Consider the following 19,454-nt stretch of genomic DNA (forward strand, 5'->3'; position numbering starts at 1 on the left):
AGGAGGCAGCAACTCTCCTTCAAAGCTGGATCAGCCGCTGTAGTATGACTCAAAGTTAATACATAACCACTGCGTGTGTATGTCAACACATGGTTCCTTTGCAAAGGGAAGCAAAAACACAGATCACAAAACCACTTGAAGTCAACTCAGGCAAGACCAAAGGCTATCGATTCCACGTCAACCTTTAAATCGGCCGAGTGTGTTTACAACACGGCCACAGTCTTCTTTTGAAGACCCGCACACAGACAGGGAGATAGAGCCATCACTCCTAGGAGGGCTATGCCAAAGGAAAAAAAAGAAAAGAAAAGCCACATTCGAAACCAAACAGCTATCAACTGGCTCCTCTAAGTGGACAAATTGATGTGACAGTGACCTTGGACCTGAGCAGAAGTCTGGAAAGGGAGGAGCGTATTCAGAATTCAAATGAGGACGTCTTGGTGGTGGGGGGGGGGGATTAAAAAAAAACAACTTTTTAAGTTGGCCAAGAACTATTTTCACACGACTATTGTGGTGAGATGCTGGTAACCCCAAGCAGCAGATTCAATGTACTGGAGCTAATAACCGCCATACTACACGTTACACAGAGTGGGTCGCCCAAATCACAGCAAAACTCACGGATTTTGACGTTCTTGTGGTCGAGCTTGTGGAGTCCCTCCTGCAGATTCCGCAGCCGCCCCTGGATCCTGCAGGTTCTCCGGAACACCAGCCCTGCCTCCATCTCGATGCCCAGGAAGATGTCGCTGGCGTGCCGCGACAGGTCCGACAGTTGGTGGATCATGCCGGTCAGCGTGTGACAGCTGACCTCGTCCAGCTCGGAGAACAGCACGGGTCTCCGCAGCCGCCGTCTCCCGTTCTCCCCGGCGGCTCTGCGGCCGTCCCTCGCCGAGATCCGGCTCACGCGCCGCGGCTCCACGGTCCTCTGGTGAAAGGGCATTTTTTTTCTTTTTTCTTTTTATCTCATAGCATAACAACAAAAAAAATAAAATAACTGCCAACCGGCGCGAAAAAAAAAAAACAACCCTCCTTCTCGACACCTCAAGCGATTCTCCTGCACTTAGACTTCGCTTGGCCGGGCAAATGAGCTTTAAATCCCGCCATGTTCACACTTCTTTTATCGAAAAGCTGGAGACTTATTGTACCGCTGTGTACCGGAGACGTTGCCTCCCAAAGTCTATTTCAAATTCAACCGGACAGAGGGAGAGAGAGAGAGAGCTGAGGCGGGCGGGCTGAGGAGGAGGAGGAGGAGGAGAGGGGGAAAACACACACAAGGAAAAGTAGTAGAAAGTAAAACCCGGAGAATACTACGGCCACCTGTGGCGGCTGGATCCGGTTTGTACCTGCAATTCGGAGCGCGAGATCGAAAACCCGGACCGGAGTATTTTTTTTGGTGGGCGGCACGGCTGGAACGGAGCCACACCAGGAGCGATATTAGTATAGAGTTTAAGATTGGAACGAGTGATTATAACTGATTTGACGAACGCAGAATTTCGGGCTATTGGGCTAATAGCGCTATTAGCGCTGGGCTAGTAGTGTTTTTTTTGTTTGTTTTTTTTTGGCGGTTCCGCCATTCTTTTCTTCGACGGTTTAACTCAATCATCGATTATTCGACAATAGTTAAAGACGTTCATATAATATGTGTGGCGCAACATTTCGGTTCATTGATATTTTTTTTATTTGAACTATACCTAACATCGTCAAGCATTCTTCGCTGAAGTTCATACCTACTACTAGCCTCTGGTTCATCATTTGCTGTTGAACTGCTTTTTCCCGAAGGTCGTCTTCTTCTGAAGTCGGGCGCTTCGCGCGCCCCCTGGTGTCTCCAGGTAAAAATGGCAACATGAGTACAAACTTTAATATGTTGCTGAATAAATAAAAATAGGAATTGCTGTTTCAGTCTGAAGATAAATATTTAAATAAATAAATTGAGCAGACTGTCCTGTCATGCTTGAGTAACATCCCCATTTTTTCCTTTGCTCAGCAAAATGTTTTACAGGAAAACCCACATGACAATGATTTACCAATACCAGAAAATGGGAGGGAAATGCTGTGAAAAGAAAAAAACAAATGTGGGCAAGAGCAGAGGGAACTTTTTTTCTTTTTTTTTTTTTTTTTTAGATTTGACAGTCAATGAATCAAATTTCCTTCCACAAAAATATCAAAATAGAATACAGAAATAATTGAAAATAGAAAAGCAGGCAGACTAGCTCATTATAAGGATGAATGCAAGTTTAATCAAGATTAAATAGATGGCCAAAACGATTTTGCAACTCAACAGACCCAAACAAGTCAAAGAAATACAAAAAAAATAATAATGAATACAATTTTTTGTCTTTTGTGTCCACATATATATATGTACTTGTATAATTCCTAGAAATTTTGGACTTTCAATCAGGGCAAACAAGTCTCTCTCACCCACCTTCTTTTACAGTGCATTGATTTTTCAAAACTATGATCCATTTCCCCCATTTGAAAACGTACTTCAATATATACAAGAAAAGGCTTGAAGAAGCTAGCACAACCTGTTGGGCGAACAATAATATATATATTAATAACAAAAAAAAAAAAAAACAGGAAACTTCAGAACATAAACTCTTCGATTCAGGACCTGGTGAAGCCTCAGACTGACATTTTCTTGCGCGAATCAACAGGAGGCAGGAGTCTGAAACGAAACGGAGCCTCGGCAGGCAGAGCAGAGGATCTAATTGGTTTCCCCAATCTGTGTCTTTCAAGCTTGCTTGTATACACAAGAAAAAGCTGGAATACTGATTTACACATCCCTCTTGTAGCTGGTACACACGGTGCGTATACTAAATGTGTAAATGAGCATTTATCTGATTTACAACCTCAAAGTACTGTTAGGTGGACGCGCACGTCTGTCAGCATCTGAGCGACACGCTACGATCAAAGGAAATTAATATCAAGCTAAGTTTTCTGGATTGTTTGTCATGAAGAACTGATAATTTACTTCAATCATTCATGAGGGGGGAAAAAAAAGAGACAGCGTTCAGAAGGCGTCGATGTGGATCAAGCTACAACAGTAACACAAAGGGTGAACATCTGTCGGTGTGAGGAGGGGCAGATTCATGTTAAGGTCAATTTGTTCAGCACAACACACAGAGATGAGAGCCTTCATAAAGTCGGTCAACTTCATCTCCTTTTTCAATGAACATTCCAGTTTACACCTTTTTACACGCCAACGACATGGAATTACTTCTCATCTGTCCTTCATAAACTTTGCCAGCAGACTAACTTTAGTGTTGTACTCAGTCAATTAATTTATGAAGCGAGAATAAAGATGAAACACTGAATGTTTTAAGCAGGACAAAAACAAACAAACTGAAGAACACACTTTTCCACTTCACCTTCATAAATGCATATCGGCGATGGAGATTAAGAAGTAACTGTTGTGGATCTGAATAAAAGGATGACTAAGCTTGTGTGCACTTGTGTGTTTTTAATGTTCCAAGACCACACCACGTCAGTGGAGAAGAAGACAGTGTTGTCATGAATCACTTCTGCACCGAAAAAGTTTGACTTTTAAACACTGTGGATGGACAACCACCAGACAGATAACTGGACAGATGCTGTGTCTTCACTCGGGGACTGTCGGTCTGGTTGGTAGACACGGGGCTGGAGGAGGGGGAGGAGGAGGAGGAGGGGGAAGAGGAAGAGGAAGAGAAGAGAAGAGCGCCGAGCATGGGAACGCAGCATGAGAGCAGAGTCCAAAAGCTTGGTGTCTATGTGAGCGCAGCGAGGTCAGGTGGTGAACACACAACAGTAGAACACGCTCCTCTTCCAAGGTGGGGGGGGGGGGAGGCAGTGGGGGTGGTCTTCAACGACAGGCTTTCGCTTCTTGAGACACATTCAGCAGTAAATGCGGGTGGGTAGTCCAAACTCAGAACTCAGCCTTTCAGATGTCTCTTTGTCGCCATCTGGTGGTTTTGGTCCAGAACAGCTCAGGGTGTCGCTTCGTCGCTCCCAAACACACATGCATACACACACACAAATCCCCTTTCTGACACACACACACACACACACACACACACACACACACACACACACACACACACACACACACACACACACACACACACACTTACATGAACATACACACTCCTTGGCGCCCCCTGCGTCTGTATCCAGGCTTATCTGGTGTAGTAGACTCTGTAGTAGACACTCTTGGAACGCCAGAGTGAATACGAGTTGTCGAACTTGAGCAGGTAGACGCCGTGGCCGGGGTACTGGTGGCTGCCGGCGTACACCTCCTCGTGACAGTCTCGCCGGTACACCGGCACTATCTCGTCCACCTGAGGCTTCCCAGCATCCTTCTTGGTCTTCTCCCCCTCGCCGGAGGGGTCGCCTACAGAGAGGAACACAGAGAGAAGGGTTTCAGCAATGAGTTTTGTCATCCAACTGTGACCATCATACTTTCAGCGAAACCATCACACTTTCAGTTATGTGACTAAACCCCTGGGGCCTGAACACTGAGAGTGAGGCACAACTCACCATCTTCATCTTCGTCTTCATCGCTGGACTCCGACACGTGCACGCTGACCGAGGACGAGGTGGCGTCCGTCCACTCGAAGAACACCCCGAAGCCGATGTCGTAGTAGTCCGTGGCAAACTCCCAGAAGAGATACGAGCCCTCCTCGTGGGTGGGCACGCGCACTGTCACCACCTCGCCGCGGCCCACCGTGATCACGCTGTCGGCGTCCTGTCGGATCTTCTCCTTGAAGTCTTTGATCTGGGGCCGCGTCCACATGGAGGGAGCGGCGATGACCGGCGGGGAGTCTGCTGCAAGTCAACCACAAGAGACACTCGTTGGTGAATATATCGAGAATAGTGCATTTTTTTTTATTAAACAAGCAAATACAGGCTGAATGCAAACCTGTCTCTACTAGCAACCACCTGTGTCAGCAGGCTGTGTGTGTGTGTGTGTGTGTGTGTCAGAAGATAAAAGAGTTTTTTTTTTCCTTGCACAGAAACTCTTTAGTCCATTTTTCCAAAAGAATTCATTTGGAATGGGAAGCTGTGCAGCTGCTCAATAATTGTCTGGATGCAAATTTTGGAAATACACCAAAGATCCTGTGAATTTTCAGTCTCATGACCTCATCAGTTTCACACAGAACATGTGTCATATGATACCTAAACAAATGGGATATTACATAAAATCCTGACTCAGTTCTTTGGTCTAAAAAAAGGACTAGCTGGACTGAACGCTCTTCAGTCCTCTGGCTGTTCGGCCTTGAGCTGCTTGATTCATTCTGCATGGGGTAAACACTTGCATGCGTCCGACCACTGACCTAATAATGGACCGTTCTCCGAGACCTCCTCTGCAGGCTCGGGCTCCTGCTCCCTGTCCAAGCTCTCCGAGTACGAGTCTGACTGGCCACCGTTGACTGTGGGGAGTTCTTCTCCAACAGGTGGCGTCGCGGCACACAGCTGTCCAGCCGCTGAAGCAGGGATGGGCTCCCCGCTGTTGAAGCTGCTGGATTCCAGCGTGCTCTGTCCCATCAGATCAGCCTGCTGCTGTAGCTGCTGCTTCTGCAGGGCTGCCTGAAAACAAGAGAGCGAGACGACAACAAGGAGTCAAAAGAGGTGGAAAAAACAAAAAAAAACACCCAAGAATGTCTGGGGTGACGTGTCACACCTGCTGCTGGGCCAGCTGGACCTGGTAGAGCTGTTGCATGTACTGCTGATAGTGCTGCTCCTGAAGCTGCCGGATGAGGCCCACTTGTTGCTCTGGGCTGTTTGGGTATTGCTGAGCCGCGTACTGCTGGAACTGCACGGCTGTCTGTGCATTCAAAGCTGCCATTATCTGTTGCCTGAGATAAGATTTTAAAAAGAAAAACAGAGGAGAGGAGTTGGAAGTTAGGAAGGAAATAAAGGAAATGAGGAGCCATGGGGTGGCGGCCAAGAATTTCCAGCTGTCCGGCGTTGATGATAAGCCGCATGGCAGCGATGGGATAATGACAGACTCACTTCTGCTGCTCCACACGGAGTCTCTCTTCCTCCGCCTGTCGCCTCTCCTCCTCCTCTCTCCTCAGCCTCTCCTCCTCCTCCAGCCTCCGCCTCTCCTCCTCCTGTCTCAGCCGTTCCCGCTCCTCCTCCTCTTGCCGCTGACGCTCCTCTTCTTCTTTCCTGAGGCGCAGCAAAGAATCATTTTGCTGTTGGTGGCTCCAAACAGAGCGACGCCCTCTACACTCATGCGGGGCGAAGCCAGCAACTCACCTTTTTCTCTCCTGCTCCTCTTTTTCAATTTTATGCGAGGTGACGTAAGGAGCAAAGAGGTTACAGCACTTGTTGAGCAGCTTGACAAACTCCACCATGGCCTCCTCTCTGTCCATGTTACCAAGGGCGGCCCACTCTTTTCTGCACACACAGCAAAAGTCAAGGTGAAAACTGAGGGGAGAAAGTGGCAGTTTTGGGAAAGTCGCCATTCTTGCACTTCTTCTCAGACAGTTTCCCATTTTTAAGGACGAGAGAAAACTGCGGCATTTTCAGGCTAGCTTCAGTGGATCAGAGTAACGTAATGTAATTTTCAAAACAAAAAAGAAATTATAAGAATAATCTAACAATTTAAAATACATAGATTGCTATTGTAAAAACTGGCTTTACCAGATGTTGTAGGTTCCATATTACAATTGAAATTTCTTGGATTCGTTTTCCTCAGTGGAGCAGCCCCACATGATTAATTATATCAAAAAGAAAGACCCACTTTACCTGCGGTCATTCCCCAAGACATCAAAGAAGCCAACGTCTGGTGAGGCATCCGGATTGTACGGGCCCATTAACACCTGTTTGTACAGAGCAACCAGTCGAAGCTTCTCCTCATAGGTGGGGTGGAAGGCCTTCCCATCTTTATCTGAAAGCAGCAAGGTGGCAGCAGCGAGTTAGCATTCGTCTCATGTTTTCTGGTGAAAGGTCTGGTAAACTACAGACCATTTATGTGTAAACCTTAGCAAGAAATTCACCCTTTCATAAAAGGAGTCATATTTGTCTACAGCGATTAGGTAAACAGACCAAACCCATCGGCTCTCCGGAAGCAGTTAAAGGAACAGATTACTACACAACAAAAAGGCAACCATGCTGAAACCTGTTTGTACAGTTCCTTGAGGCATCCATTCGATTGGACATGCCACAACAGGAATGCCTTGAGCTAATGCTAAGACACATCACAGGCGGTTTTATGGTACTAAATTAGTCTTCTGTGTTTATTAGTCTTCTCAAACGCCACGTGGGGCAGTAATATTTTCTCTTTACTACGTGTTAGAATGTGTCGACAGAGCAGTGAAGCACAAGTTTGACTGATCGTGTAACTTAAAATGTCATTACAAGCTATACCCTGCAATAAATTACACTGCACGGATGCAGGATGTCAATAAGGATGTAATCTGGACTGCCTTGGAACTTGGTTGGAAGCATGACATTTCTAAAGAGCTTCACTACGTAAGCGTAGTCAGAGTTGGCATAAGGTAGAAGTTTGCTTTTGTTTTGGTCGTGTTAAAAAAAACAAAAACAAAAAAAACAACTTGAGTGCAGTATAAGGCTGGAAGCACTGCGTGTGCAGGTGCCATTCACAGATGGTTATCTGGGCAGGGCGTGTTTGAAAAGCTACAACAAATCATCACTAGCAGCCGCTCACGGACATGAGTAGTAAAGCAGTCAAACGACTACCGGAGCACGATACGAGGCGGGTTGCCATTCCAGGAGCGACTAGCGCCTCCAGGAAGAGCAATAGCCACAGTTGGGTGCTGCTGTCGGGCCACACACGGCCACTTTTCCCAACCAACCGAACGCTCCTTAGCTCTTTTGGCTACCGGTTAGCCGCGAAGCTACCGTGATGCCGAGGATGACAGCAGCCGCAGCCCAGGCGGTGACAGCAGCTAATAATGCTAGCGGCGAAGCTAACGTCAGACAGCGAGCGGGTCTCGACTTATGAACAGCCGGTCGGGAATGCTCTCAGCCCAAATGCATGACAACGTTACGATGTTAACAACCGTGGAAAAAATACCTTTGAAGAATTTTAGGGCCATTTCGTAAAGCTCTTGGAGACTGAAACCCCATTTCCTTTCCATCGCCGTTTTGCCTGTTTCTCCATCTTCGCCGTCAGCGAAGCCCGACGTGTCTGCCTCGGGCTCCTCGGCTACGGGGTTCGGCTCTTCAGCCTGGCCCTGCTCACCCTCCGGGTCCGGACTGAGGGTGAGGCCATCGATTGATACTTCGAGCCGGCTGGAAGTAGCGCTGTCGAGGTCGCCGCTCTGAACCTCTGTCGCCATCATGCAGACTGTCAGCTGAAGGGGCCACGTACCTACTTCCGTTTTGTCCTGACGGAAGTTCCGGGATGTTTTTTTTTTTTTTTTTTTTTCCTTTCTTCGACGTAAATAATGACGACGATTCAGTCTTTTTTTCTATAGAGACGTTTGTGCCGAAATTTTGTATCGAAGTGTTCGGTGTATGTGTATTTTTATGGGGTTAACTCTAGAAAATTTTAAAATCACGTTCTTGTCGCTGCCTTGGAACTCAGAACACAGCACACACAAAATAGAAATTGACGTACTAGGATATTTCTTTCATGTCCCCGGTAAACTTCACTAATTTGTTATTTTAAAGTACACGTGTTCCTAAAATGTAAAAAAATAAAAAAAAATAAAAAACAAAAAAGAAGAAAAAGATAAATATGTATATAACATCGTAGAGTGTTTTCATTTGTTTTGTTTTGTATTTTTCTTATCTCATACAATTTACAAAATATTGATATGAACACTGGCTGGTCTTGGACTGTTGTAAATCAGGCCAAATATGAACACAACATGTCAAAATTTAAGTGTGTCAAATTCTACCATATTTTAGACCGAACCTGATCAAATTAGACCCTAATTTGCATGTTTGGACGTGTCCCAAACTGGTTTCATTCTGAGATGAAATATTTATAAACGCCTCATGTTCCGTATGTGCAAGAAAGAGATAGAGCTCAATCCCTTAACTACACTGTTTGGTGATCCTTTAGAAATGTCTACTAAACCTAACCAAGCAGATTTTCTACAATAGTTGCCTCAGCTTGATCCTCTCCAACTGAAAAATAAGCGATTTGCAGTCCCACAAGAGAGGAGGAGAAGAGGTCATGTCACACCTCTAACTTTTGCAACTTAAATACACACCAAGGGTCTGGCAGCTGTTTCTGATCTATTGCCAACTGGAATATTCTCCATCTGTGTCATTATGCACGAAATACACTTGTGTAAAAATTGCATTTATGTTTTTTTTTTTAGATATTTTTGTTCAATGTAGTGAGTACTCAAGTCTATATTCTGGTCTGTCATCCATATACGGGCTGACGTGTTTGTCTATATGTTATGTTGGTGTTTGAAATTGGCAGAAAACCCAAATGAAATGTTTTGATAACGATGTACCTCTAATACACAAAGGCCATGGGCTAAAAAAAAAAAAAAAAAAGTTCATAAGAGCTGACGTTTCCACGTATGGCTGCAAACTTGTGAGGCAAGCTTACCTGTCAGTCTGCTTGTGAAATGTATAGTGGTCGGGTTAAACATTGGTCGGGCATTTAAGGTGTGAATGTCTCTCTTTTGTTTGTGTCTACAGCGTCAGGGGCCCGCTGGAAATGACCAGAAGAAATCTCAGAGGTGTTTAAAGGTTTTAAAGCTGTTTGAAGTTCTTCGGCTCAGAGTGGTGAATGGAGTGCATCAGGCTTAGTGCACCTACAGCACCACTTTTCTGATTCATTTTAACGGGTCATTTTTAGGGTCCACAACTTCACTATTTCGACAAAATGCACACGTTCAAAGTAAAAGCAGACACGCGTGAAATCTACCCAAATTTATAATCTGAAACAAAAATCTGAACATTAGATCAACTTTCCCAACATGAAGGTACTGAATTCAATTGTGTATTACTTTTGCTTCAAAGAAACATAAGTATTGTTTTTTTTTTTTAATTGTTGATTTAATGTGACCATCTTTGCAGTTAGTGATTTTAAACATACAATACCAACAGTTCAGCTATTTCATCACAAAATCACATATTTATTTGTTGTTTTCCCAAGTGAAAAAAACCCACCTAAATATAAACTCACTTGATTCATTAACTAAAGAGTTTGAATCCCTTGTTATTTTCTGACATGCAGACTCTTTCAGGTAAATTGTCACCTGGCCATTACAAAAGATCAGGAACTTCAGCAGCCTGATTTTTGCATAGTTATCTGGTCTGTGCACATGTAGGCATTACCCAATTAGGGCCCTCAGACGAAGCAACCTGTGATCTGCGAATGTCTGTTTCATGAGGCCCATCGCATCTGAACAACCAAGAATAAGTGGATGTTCAAAAGACATTTTCCCACAGAGATTAACAGGAACTATACATGTGGGGGGGGGAAAAACCAAATAAATTGTGTAGACAAATTAGCCTGTCTGTGGTGCTGCGTTACCTCCACCCTTGATCCCCCCCGCCCCCATTGAATCACACTGGACTAAATGACACAAGCCTGCTCTGGAGTACTTGAGCTCAGGTTTGTGTATTGAGCTGAATGTTGATAGCAGTGACAAGGACAATGTGAATTAGTTCTCAGTCTGAGGATGTTGGAAAAGGCTTTGGCTTCATCAAAATGCAATTTCAAAAGTTCTTGTTAAAAGCCAAATGAGATATACTTGATCATAAAACCTGTGTCTCCTCATAGAAATATCTCCACCAAACCTATTATGTGTGACATCTGCGGCTAGATTGTGCTCTATTTTTTGATGCCGTATAGGACATTCATGTAGTCTGCTGCACACATCCATTCTAACGCCAGAGATAAAATGCTGACGCATCAATAACAATTAAAGCAAGATACAGACATTAATTTGGTGCTTTAACAAAATAACTGATCAATGTATACAAACTTTGTTATTATCAGTTCGATTTATTAAAAGACTATTTCCAAGCTCAAACTGTAATTTATTCAACACAGACCTCCCCCCCACACCATCACCACCACCACCACCACCCTTTTTTCTTTTTTCTTTAAATCTCAATTCATGCCATCAAGCAAGCAAACACAGTTGTGCCGTTGTCAGGGACCCCACTTGATGAGGAAATGGCTGCTTTTCTGCGCTGGGTCCCCCCTCTTTGAAGACTACTGGTCCATTATTACTTCATCCATTCCAAAGCGGATAAATGTTTTCGCTGCCGATGTGTATTGAGCTCGCGTTGCCATTATCAGGCCTTTAAAGCGAGCAGCGGTGGCTGCGCCCTCCCAGGTGAGACGCCTTCACACCTCTGCCGGTCCCGCAGACGTCTGAAGTGGCAGCGCGGCCGCGGCAGTGCCAGCCGCCCCATGATGGCCGAGCCGTTCACACATACTCAGCCCCCCCGCACCTTTGATCGGCGTGGGGGTTTATAAGGCCGAGGCGCGCACGGGCTTCATCCACAGTCACCGTCTGGAGCTCGGAGCGTCGCGGACCATGTCTTCGATCCATGGAAATATGCGCATGGGCGACCTGAATCCTTTATACATGTATCACGAGGGAGCACGGCAGACCAGCAACATGGTCGCATCAGGTCGGTGGCGCGCTGCTGCGTCGTGCGTAAATTACGCACGAATCCGAACTTCATTCCATCGGACTTTTTTACTCGCGTTTCATTGCAGCGTTACTCATCTACGGCTGCTTTCTTCTCTTCCAGGGGCGCCTGATGTGGGAAACTACTTTGGCGCTGCGAATTCCGCGCAGAGTGCGGAAAAGTGCGTCGCAATACTGACTCACAGGAGAAAGAGGACCAACTTCACGCAGCAGCAAATCGAGGTGCTGGAGAAAGTTTATTCAGAGACCAAATACCCTGACATCTACCTGCGAGAGAAGCTCGAGGCGCTGACTGGACTTCCGGAGTCCCGGATTCAGGTATAATTGAAAGTGACTGAGAAGGAGATTCGCTCTGATCTCGCTATCATGCAGACTGGGCTCTTTCTCACATTTTCGTTGTCTTGAATTTTCCAGGTGTGGTTTCAGAACAGAAGGGCCAAGTCTCGACGCCAGGTTGGCTCCTCAGTCTCCATGAAGGCTGCCAGCAAACCAGTAGCAAGACCCTTCAGCCAAATGCACAACAGGATGACCACGGAAAAGGGTAAGCAGAGAAAGCTCCAATTTACATGTAGTTCGAGAAAATACAGAAGTTACGACCTATTGTTTCTTATCTGAACTTTAAAGTCACTTTAATAGGCAGGCTTAGGCTCACACAAATATTTCTAGAGAACTTTAAGCTGAGTTCAATGGCTGGCTGGGTACAAAACCTTTACCTTTGAGACCCCTCCCCCAAAGTGCAACACACATTTCACAAACCTATCCCATGTCTCTCTTCCAGTTTACGACAACAGCCACGGAGCAGAAGCTCACAGGAGAGGAGGCTTCGCCCTGGAGGACACGTTCAGGCCTCCGATCCACCAGAACACGGAGGACGCCCACAGAACCAGCGTCCCCAGCAACCTGACCGCCGCCCCCTGCATTTACAAGGACGTCACCTGTGCCAGGCCGGAGCAAATGCAGAGGCACGAGTTGAGTGTCAACGTGCCCTGCTACAACATCCAACCGTATCCCAGAGAGAACGAGCACCAGCCCAGGATGGGTGTCAGCACGACCGCCAACCTGGTCCCGCCAAAGGTCCTGGTGGAATACGATAACTTCCCTCCCAATAAGACCATTGGACCAGAGATGAAAGTGGTGATTCCGCCCATCCCCAACCACAACCTCAGCAGGTCATCACCCAAGGACAATGCACGTCAAATCCAGTATCTGAACGTTGGTTCCAGGGACTGGGTCAGCCACTTCTCCCCGATCCACGGCCCGGAGGCCGACTTCACCGACTCCGACTCTGACTGGGAAAGTGAGGCCATGGTCAGTTTTAGTGGCATGTTGTGATGCAACACAAGAGACGATGTAAGCAAGATCTGCACACCTACCGCAAGGTGGTGAGAAGTTTGGGATAAATAAGTTTATATTTATTGTAAAATAAAAAAAGAAAGTGAGAAAATTGTTGAAATAAATATGATTTGTTGAGTCCAATAATAAAGGCAATGAGACCAAATACTGCTTTGAAATATTATGTTTAATATAAAAAGACAGACATTTTTATACAACTGCTTTTCAGGCACTCTCATATACAACTTTACAAAACTGAAAAAGGAGATTTTCTTGAAAAAAAAAAAAATGTTTTCAGAGGTTACGTCTGTTTGCGGTGGATGCAGCACCAGCCGTGCTGGATATGGAAATGACGAGATGAATTTAAGGAGTAAAAGGCATGACAAAACCTCGGAGTTCTCCTTTTATAAAAATACCCAAATCTCTTTTCAGTGCACACAAACTTATAAAAGCCATTTCTGGACAGAGCGCAGAAATGTTGACAATAGTCCTAACAATCAGAAATATTGTACAATTATCTACAATAAACAATTTTTATAAAACATTCTTTAGCCTCCCTGTTTTGTTTTTTTTTTACAGTCAGAGGAACACAGTCACGGGGAGAAACTCGAGGGACAGCAAAACACCATTTCATAACCATACACACCTACTTCAAAATAAATAAATACTGACTATTAAACTGTTAGAACCCATGTTTGGCACATAAAAACCAATAAATAACCCTCGACTTTTGAGTTGTTGAGTTGTGGATCTGTGGAATATAGCTTTAAGACTCTTAACAGGTTTGTGTTTAATCCCGTGCACCCACATATTCCGCACAATAAAAAGGATGGGTAAAAAAAAATAAAATAAAAATAATCACGCTCGCTGTCACTGGGCTTTTAGAAAGTTCAGGTGAGAGCAGCGTCCGTCCTCTCCGCCAGCCTCCACCTGTGTGTTCGCTCAGTCTGCGTTAGTGTTGTTGGCCGCAAACGCGTGCAGGTTGCCCAGCTGGCTAAGGCCGCTCTGGATGTGCGCCACATGGATCTCAACGTTATTCTGGAAGCAACTGAAGAACCCAAAAAGAAGAGAGAGAAAGCAGTGTGTCAGAACAGGTTCTCCCATCACGGATTTCTCAGAATGATGCTGAGAAGTCGAGTCGGAGAACGGCTGCAGGGTTTTCATTCACCTGAGGTTGGAGGGATCAATGGAGGCCTTGATCTCATTTAGAGAGTCTGTTAAGGATTTAAACTCAAATGAATTCAGGTCTCCTCCGTCTGCCAGACACTAGGAAATAAATCAAAGTATGAGCCATCAAAACATCTTCAAACACTTTCTTTTTTATTGTGCTGAATCATGTACAAAAAACAGGAAAAACATATTTTTCTTCAGTTGAGATACTGGAGCTTAAAACAAACATAGAAATCAGGCGGTTTTGGAACACGCTGTACCTTAATCTGCAGCAGCAGAGCCGTGAGGCGGGAGATGAGGTGCGTGAGGCTGGCGTTTGTCACACTCTGCTGGCCATCTCTCGTCGAGCTGCTCAGCTGGACCATCTGCTGGGCCTCCTCTTCACAGCGCCGGCGCAGCTCTGTGGGATGGTCCGACGGCACCATTCCCTGATCCGGGGCCAGCTAGGACCGATCGTATGTGAACGTTGAATGGCTTATTCTCTCTCTCTCTGCCCCCCTTTGCTTGGACAGAAAAGGACTCCGGCGGCAATGCAGAGCGACCTACCTCACAGCAGTACTGCTGGACTTCGTGTAGCACCTTGTTGAGATCTTTATTGAGCTGTTCCAGCTCCAGCAACGTGGTGGCGTACCGCTTCTGGAGGTCGAAGTCGATAAGCATCGAGTACGACTTCTACAGGAGTGAACACAAGCATAGTTTTAGTCGGACGCAGGCGTCAATATCAGAAAAGCGTTGAATGCTCTTGTTGCAGTGACTTTACCACTTTCTCTGCCTCTGTGTTCATCTCTTTCAAGTGTTTGATGTGCTCTTTCTTAATCATTAGGATTTTCGAAAGCCTTGTCTGAGAAAAACAAAACAACAATGGACAAATGTGTGAAAACAGAGATTTAAGCCACGTTGGAGTATCAAAATCAAACAGGTTGTGCATGAAATGTTTTTACCACTTGGACGAGAAACTTGACAGGAAATCCTCCCAGCGTGTCTCCCTCAGCACCCGGTAGCTTGTTTCTCCATGGTGACTGGTTGATAAGAGGGTCGTTGTCCTAAAATTAGGTTTCAGGAGGGGGCGGAGGGTATAAAAAGAGAGCAGGGTTTTAAATCAGTCGAGATAATCTGTTGTGGAGAGCAGAAACTGCCTCTAGTCTAACAGCCTGTCTACCGCACCAGAAGGACGGGGGTGGTGGCGGACGGGTAGGGTCCTCTGGGTGGAACCGCCAGGTTCTGCATGTAGCGCATCGTCCGCTGCTTCTGGGCGAAGGCTGAGATGGGCATGGTCTCATTGGGCTCGTTGCTCTGAAAGACAAGACGGTTGAAGTTGTGTGAAGACTTAACTCCCTCCCATCCATTTTTCAGTTAATGAACTCCGACTCTCACCAGGACTTCATAATCAGGCACAGTGTGTGTTCCGAGGCCGCTGCGGTCAAAGGTGACGCGGTAGGTGGCAGCGCTGGTGTCCACTGCGTCGATCTGTCCCGTGAACAGGCCGTCGTGGACGCCGCGGAGTCGCGCTGTAGACCGACCAACAAAGCAAATAGTCAGCGCCTCTGCCGGTCGTATCGTAACTGAACTCACCCTGCCTCTCATCTCACCTGTAACTTTTGTTCCTATGTTGAGTCTGAGCGGTATTTCCTCTGGGAGGTCTTTGCAGTTCGACACGTCGGACATCTTCCCCTGCTGCAGCAAGCGCATCTTTTGCCGTTTCTGCCGCAGCGCCGTTCGCTCCTCGTTGAAGAATGCCGATGAGCACCTGCAGGCGTCAACACGGCATTGCAACACCTCTGAACAATGCTCGCGTAAATGTCTCTCAAGAAACGCAAGCAAGCAGGACCGCTTGGAATGTGACTTGGAGAGGACGCATTGAGGCTGGAGGTGCCGTCGCTATGATGGGAGAGGTACCATCAGTGAGAAATCAGTGGCCTTTGTGACATCACAAAGAGCTGATTCCAGAGCTGTGTGTTTAAGCACACTCTTCATTAAAGAATTATTTGGAATAATATGGGTTATTAAATATGAAGCGTACCGTCGAGGTTTCCCCATTAGTCTTCTGATTGTTCCCCACTCAACCCTCGTCAATTTTCTTGTTTTCAGGTTGGGAAATGACTCCTTGAGACACAGACAGAACTCATTGTCACCCTCAAAGAGCGGTCTGGAAGGCGGGAAGAGAAAGAAGCAATATTACAGTTTCAGAAAAAGAAACACAGTCCTGTAACAATTTGAAAGAGGCTGGGAGTCATTTTTCAAACAACCATTGAGGCTATTATTAGATAAAATCAAAAGGCTTTGTTTGAGTCAAACCATTAAATAATCCAAGTGCTTGCAAAAGTAAAAAATGTCCTGTGCGACTTACCTGTCAATATTGGAATAGAACCATTCATAAATGCACCATTTGTGGGCTTTGGGGAGCTTGAGGAGGTTTCTTAATCTCAGTCCTATTTTCTGGGACACCTTCTTATCTGGCGTCACCACATTTGTAAATTTCTGTAAGCAAAACAGCAAAAACAACTGGTATCTCATCTTTTAAAAAAAAAAAGAAAAAAAAAGAAGCATATTTTACGGTATGTCTGTGTTTCCCTGTAAGTAAACATTAACTTTGTTCCAGTTTTACTGACTTGATTTGTGGTCAAGTCAGGGTCTTTTAAGAGTCAGATTTTTTTTTTTTAATAAACTTTACCTGAGGTGTGGTGGTAACCCTTTGGCTCCTCCGTGGAGATCTGGAAGGGATCCGCTGCAGTGGCAGATCATCCTCATCCCGAAACAAGCGACTCCTCTTTGAGCTCCGCGTAGGCTAAAAAGCCAAAAAGGGACCATGTTATTATTTATAAGGAAACGTTGAAATATATTAAGAGGTAAAATTAAATGAATAAAAACAACAATACAGTACCTAGCTAGTCTGCACGTGCTGCTTGTCTTGAATTGACTCAAGCAGCTCATTTGATATAAACTAAAATCAAACATTTCTTTTGTATTTGCGATTAAATGATAGAAAAGAGCTGCTTACCGTATCCATTGTCAGGGACGACTGCCGTCCCCTGGTGTTGTGAGCTCTTGGGAAAGTATTCTTTTCATTTAGAGTATTAGACAAACTCCCCTCTGTCAGAAATCGTAAAAATAAACACATGAAATTATGCTCGTTCATCAAAATAGGACCAGCGAGCTGACAGAAAAAAAAAACCCATACAAGACTGAGTGGATTGAAGAGCTAAAAGAAGTTCCTCAATATTCTAGATAAATTGCAGCAATAACCATGTCATGCACGTGTTTAGAACGTCAACATGAGAGTTAAAGTTCATTGTGGGTCGTGGCACTTCATCGGAATAAATAAAGATAAGAATGTAGTGCAGTCTACAGACCTTTAAGACTGACGAGAGCCTCCGCAGAAGAGCCTGAGGGAAAGACACACTGCCAGTTAGTCAGTCTGGACACAACCAAACCCGAAAGTATTTAACTGCGGCGAAATGTGGTTTATGAAGGCGAGACGCTGAAGCTTGTAACCTAATAACATAAGTTTCCAAAAAACCGCATGAGAATCGCACATAGTGGGGCCTTGGACGCAGGACTGAAGTGTCAAAGCACCGACACAACATCAGCTGGAGTGGGTCATTTACGTACCACACAGGCGAGATCATGTTGCAAAATCAAAATCCCATCGATACAATTAAATTACACCGGCTGAATGCAGGACGAATTGTGCACGACACGTACTAAAAACTACCTAGAGCTAAATAACTTGTTTCGTGCTTCTTGAGTGGCTTGCCAGCATAATAAACAGCCCGTTACCGTGTATCATGAACTTGCGCTGACGGACATTCAGTAATGGGGGGCTGTCGCAAGGGACTTAAAATGATAATTTTCTCCAGCTGGGGGAAAAAAAGCTCATGGCTGGGTAATTTATTGACAAGAGCAGAGGCCAGGGCAGCCTTTCTGTTATTGTTGCTACTTAGGATCCGGGGCTAGCGCACATTAGCTCGGGGCTAGGCTAACGTTAATCGCTACCCGGTTGATCCAAAGTAACTTGCCCAACTCCAACATTAGCCACGGTTAGCCTTCCCGTGCTAACAAGCGGCTAGCAGACCCGCAGATCTCTGCGGACAAAATTCCCGAGCAAAGCCTCCCCGCGGCGCCTGCTAATGTCCAAACGAGGCGGCGCGACACTCTCCGGCGAAAAAAAATGTGTTTTTCCAGCACAAGGGTGATCGAGTAATTGCTGGGCTGAACTCCCACGAATTTGTGTTGATACTCACTCTCGTCTAACAGCTGGTCCATCTCCGCCATCTTGAATTAGCCGCGCCGCTTTTTCAAAGACTTTGTCAAAATGCATTCTGGGTCGAGGCACCGTGTGGAGGGCGATTTGAGAATAAACGTCCCCCCGGCAGACAAGCACGGCATATCGCAGTGTTACGGGCCCGCAGTTACGGCAATTCGACGACCGGAAAGTCAAGAGGCTAATTGTTGGGACGAATCAAAGGAGAAAGGGAAGACATCTGAATTGGGAAATCGTTTTTTTTTTAAACAGCCACACAGCATTCCTCTTTGTTTTAATGTGTACGTAAAATTAAAAGTTTAGGAGGAGATGAAGAGTTTGGTACCAGCCCCAAACTTCAACTTGTCGGTGAGTTCCCAGAAAATATTGAAGTCTACTTTTTATTATTATTATTATTATTATTATTATTATTATTATTATTATTTTAACTCTTGTGCTTGCTTCACTTTTGCTCAAGTCTGTTCAAAGAAATCACAGTTCTTGAAATCAACAATTTGTAAAATCACAAAGTGCACGGATACCTCAGTGATGTAACCCAGTCCAACCAGGTGTTAAATACGGTTTATTTATTTATTTCTTAGTTAAAACGATGTGTCATGGGACCTTGAATTAAATTCCTCAGAGCAGCAGGAAGTCCTGTTGTTGCCTATTGACCAAGACCACTTTCAAGCTTTACAGTTAAATGTTTTCATCAGTTGTTGGAGCAACAACTATTTTCAAATTTTGTACACCCGTTCCAACTTTGTTAAACCATCCATCCATCCATCCATCCATCTTCAATACTCACTTCTTCCTGAGCTCAGGGTCATAGGGCATAGGCAGAGTGACACCCACGACAAGTTGATGAATGAATCCAACACGTAAGGCAAAGATAAAACAAATAAATAAAAGTAAACAGGAATTATTATGAACCGATTTATTTTGTCTGAGGTAAGCAAGAGAAACACTAAAAAAAGTATAACACACACCATAGCATGTTTTTTTTTTCACAGAATACATATGTCAAAACAGAAATCTTTTTTTATTGTTATTATTTTTGTATGAATTTCAGCCAGGAAGACATACTGAGGGGCAAGCAAGAAAACAAACAAACAAACAAAAGTGTATCTGAAAAC

At 45.1% G+C, this 19,454-nt stretch overlaps 4 protein-coding genes across 5 annotated transcripts in view; 1 reads left to right on the forward strand and 3 right to left on the reverse strand.

Moving 5' to 3' along the window:
* Nucleotides 1-1,204, reverse strand: part of nhsl1b (NHS-like 1b) — an 80,852-nt gene extending 79,648 nt beyond the window's left edge. The window contains exon 1 of the mRNA XM_076016813.1: nt 616-1,204. Within this exon, the coding sequence (XP_075872928.1) occupies nt 616-934 (319 nt within the window). The 5' untranslated portion in view covers nt 935-1,204. The remainder of the gene's footprint in view (nt 1-615) is intronic.
* acbd3 (acyl-Coenzyme A binding domain containing 3) overlaps nt 1-8,319 on the reverse strand; it is an 81,662-nt gene extending 73,343 nt beyond the window's left edge. The window contains exons 1-8 of one of the 2 annotated variants that reach the window (XR_012925752.1): nt 8,015-8,319; nt 6,724-6,865; nt 6,232-6,372; nt 5,983-6,141; nt 5,651-5,825; nt 5,304-5,556; nt 4,507-4,794; nt 4,079-4,360 (exon numbers count right to left, since the gene is read on the reverse strand). Coding sequence is in view for 1 of the 2 variants with exons in the window: in XM_076016823.1 (XP_075872938.1) it covers nt 4,146-4,360; nt 4,507-4,794; nt 5,304-5,556; nt 5,651-5,825; nt 5,983-6,141; nt 6,232-6,372; nt 6,724-6,865; nt 8,015-8,282 (1,641 nt within the window). In the remaining variant the exon portion in view is untranslated. Of the gene's footprint in view, nt 1-2,205; nt 4,361-4,506; nt 4,795-5,303; nt 5,557-5,650; nt 5,826-5,982; nt 6,142-6,231; nt 6,373-6,723; nt 6,866-8,014 lie in introns of those variants that run through there. The other variant, XM_076016823.1, reaches the window with a different exon arrangement.
* Nucleotides 8,320-9,958: 1,639 nt separating this feature from the next.
* mixl1 (Mix paired-like homeobox) lies at nt 9,959-13,074 on the forward strand. The gene is made up of 4 exons (XM_076016824.1): nt 9,959-11,556; nt 11,680-11,894; nt 11,991-12,117; nt 12,355-13,074. Exons 1-4 carry the CDS (start codon nt 11,460-11,462, stop codon nt 12,906-12,908), a joined length of 993 nt encoding a protein of 330 aa, XP_075872939.1. The 5' UTR covers nt 9,959-11,459; the 3' UTR covers nt 12,909-13,074.
* A 2-nt stretch (nt 13,075-13,076) lies between these two features.
* On the reverse strand, nt 13,077-18,460 carry lin9 (lin-9 DREAM MuvB core complex component). Its single transcript, XM_076016821.1, has 15 exons — nt 18,320-18,460; nt 17,429-17,461; nt 17,077-17,168; nt 16,750-16,863; nt 16,426-16,556; nt 16,099-16,224; nt 15,668-15,825; nt 15,453-15,586; nt 15,243-15,371; nt 15,020-15,121; nt 14,839-14,919; nt 14,625-14,750; nt 14,339-14,521; nt 14,077-14,174; nt 13,077-13,956 (listed from the first exon to the last, which is right to left on the reverse strand). The coding sequence occupies exons 1-15, from the start codon at nt 18,348-18,350 to the stop codon at nt 13,851-13,853; spliced, it is 1,644 nt and encodes a 547-aa protein (XP_075872936.1). The 5' UTR covers nt 18,351-18,460; the 3' UTR covers nt 13,077-13,850.
* Between the last annotated feature and the right edge of the window lie 994 nt (nt 18,461-19,454).

The sequence above is a fragment of the Nelusetta ayraudi genome, unplaced genomic scaffold (genome assembly GCF_046127955.1).
Source record: "Nelusetta ayraudi isolate G7.1 ecotype Tasmania unplaced genomic scaffold, CSIRO-AGI_Nayr_v1 ptg000238l, whole genome shotgun sequence".
Taxonomy (NCBI): Eukaryota; Metazoa; Chordata; class Actinopteri; order Tetraodontiformes; family Monacanthidae; genus Nelusetta; species Nelusetta ayraudi.

What these genes read in the sequence shown, in the direction of transcription:
- mixl1 (XM_076016824.1), top strand. Translation starts at nt 11,460, where the DNA reads ATGTCTTCGATCCATGGAAATATGCGCATGGGCGACCTGAATCCTTTA. An exon ending in TTCCGGAGTCCCGGATTCAG is followed by an intron (nt 11,895 to 11,990) that starts GTATAATTGAAA and finishes TGAATTTTCCAG; the next exon opens with GTGTGGTTTCAGAACAGAAG. An exon ending in CAGGATGACCACGGAAAAGG is followed by an intron (nt 12,118 to 12,354) that starts GTAAGCAGAGAA and finishes TCTCTCTTCCAG; the next exon opens with TTTACGACAACAGCCACGGA.
- lin9 (XM_076016821.1), bottom strand. Translation starts at nt 18,350, where the DNA reads ATGGCGGAGATGGACCAGCTGTTAGACGAGA. An exon ending in CGTCCCTGACAATGGATACG is followed by an intron (nt 16,864 to 17,076) that starts GTAAGCAGCTCT and finishes TTGGCTTTTTAG; the next exon opens with CCTACGCGGAGCTCAAAGAG. An exon ending in ACACAGAGGCAGAGAAAGTG is followed by an intron (nt 14,751 to 14,838) that starts GTAAAGTCACTG and finishes TCACTCCTGTAG; the next exon opens with AAGTCGTACTCGATGCTTAT.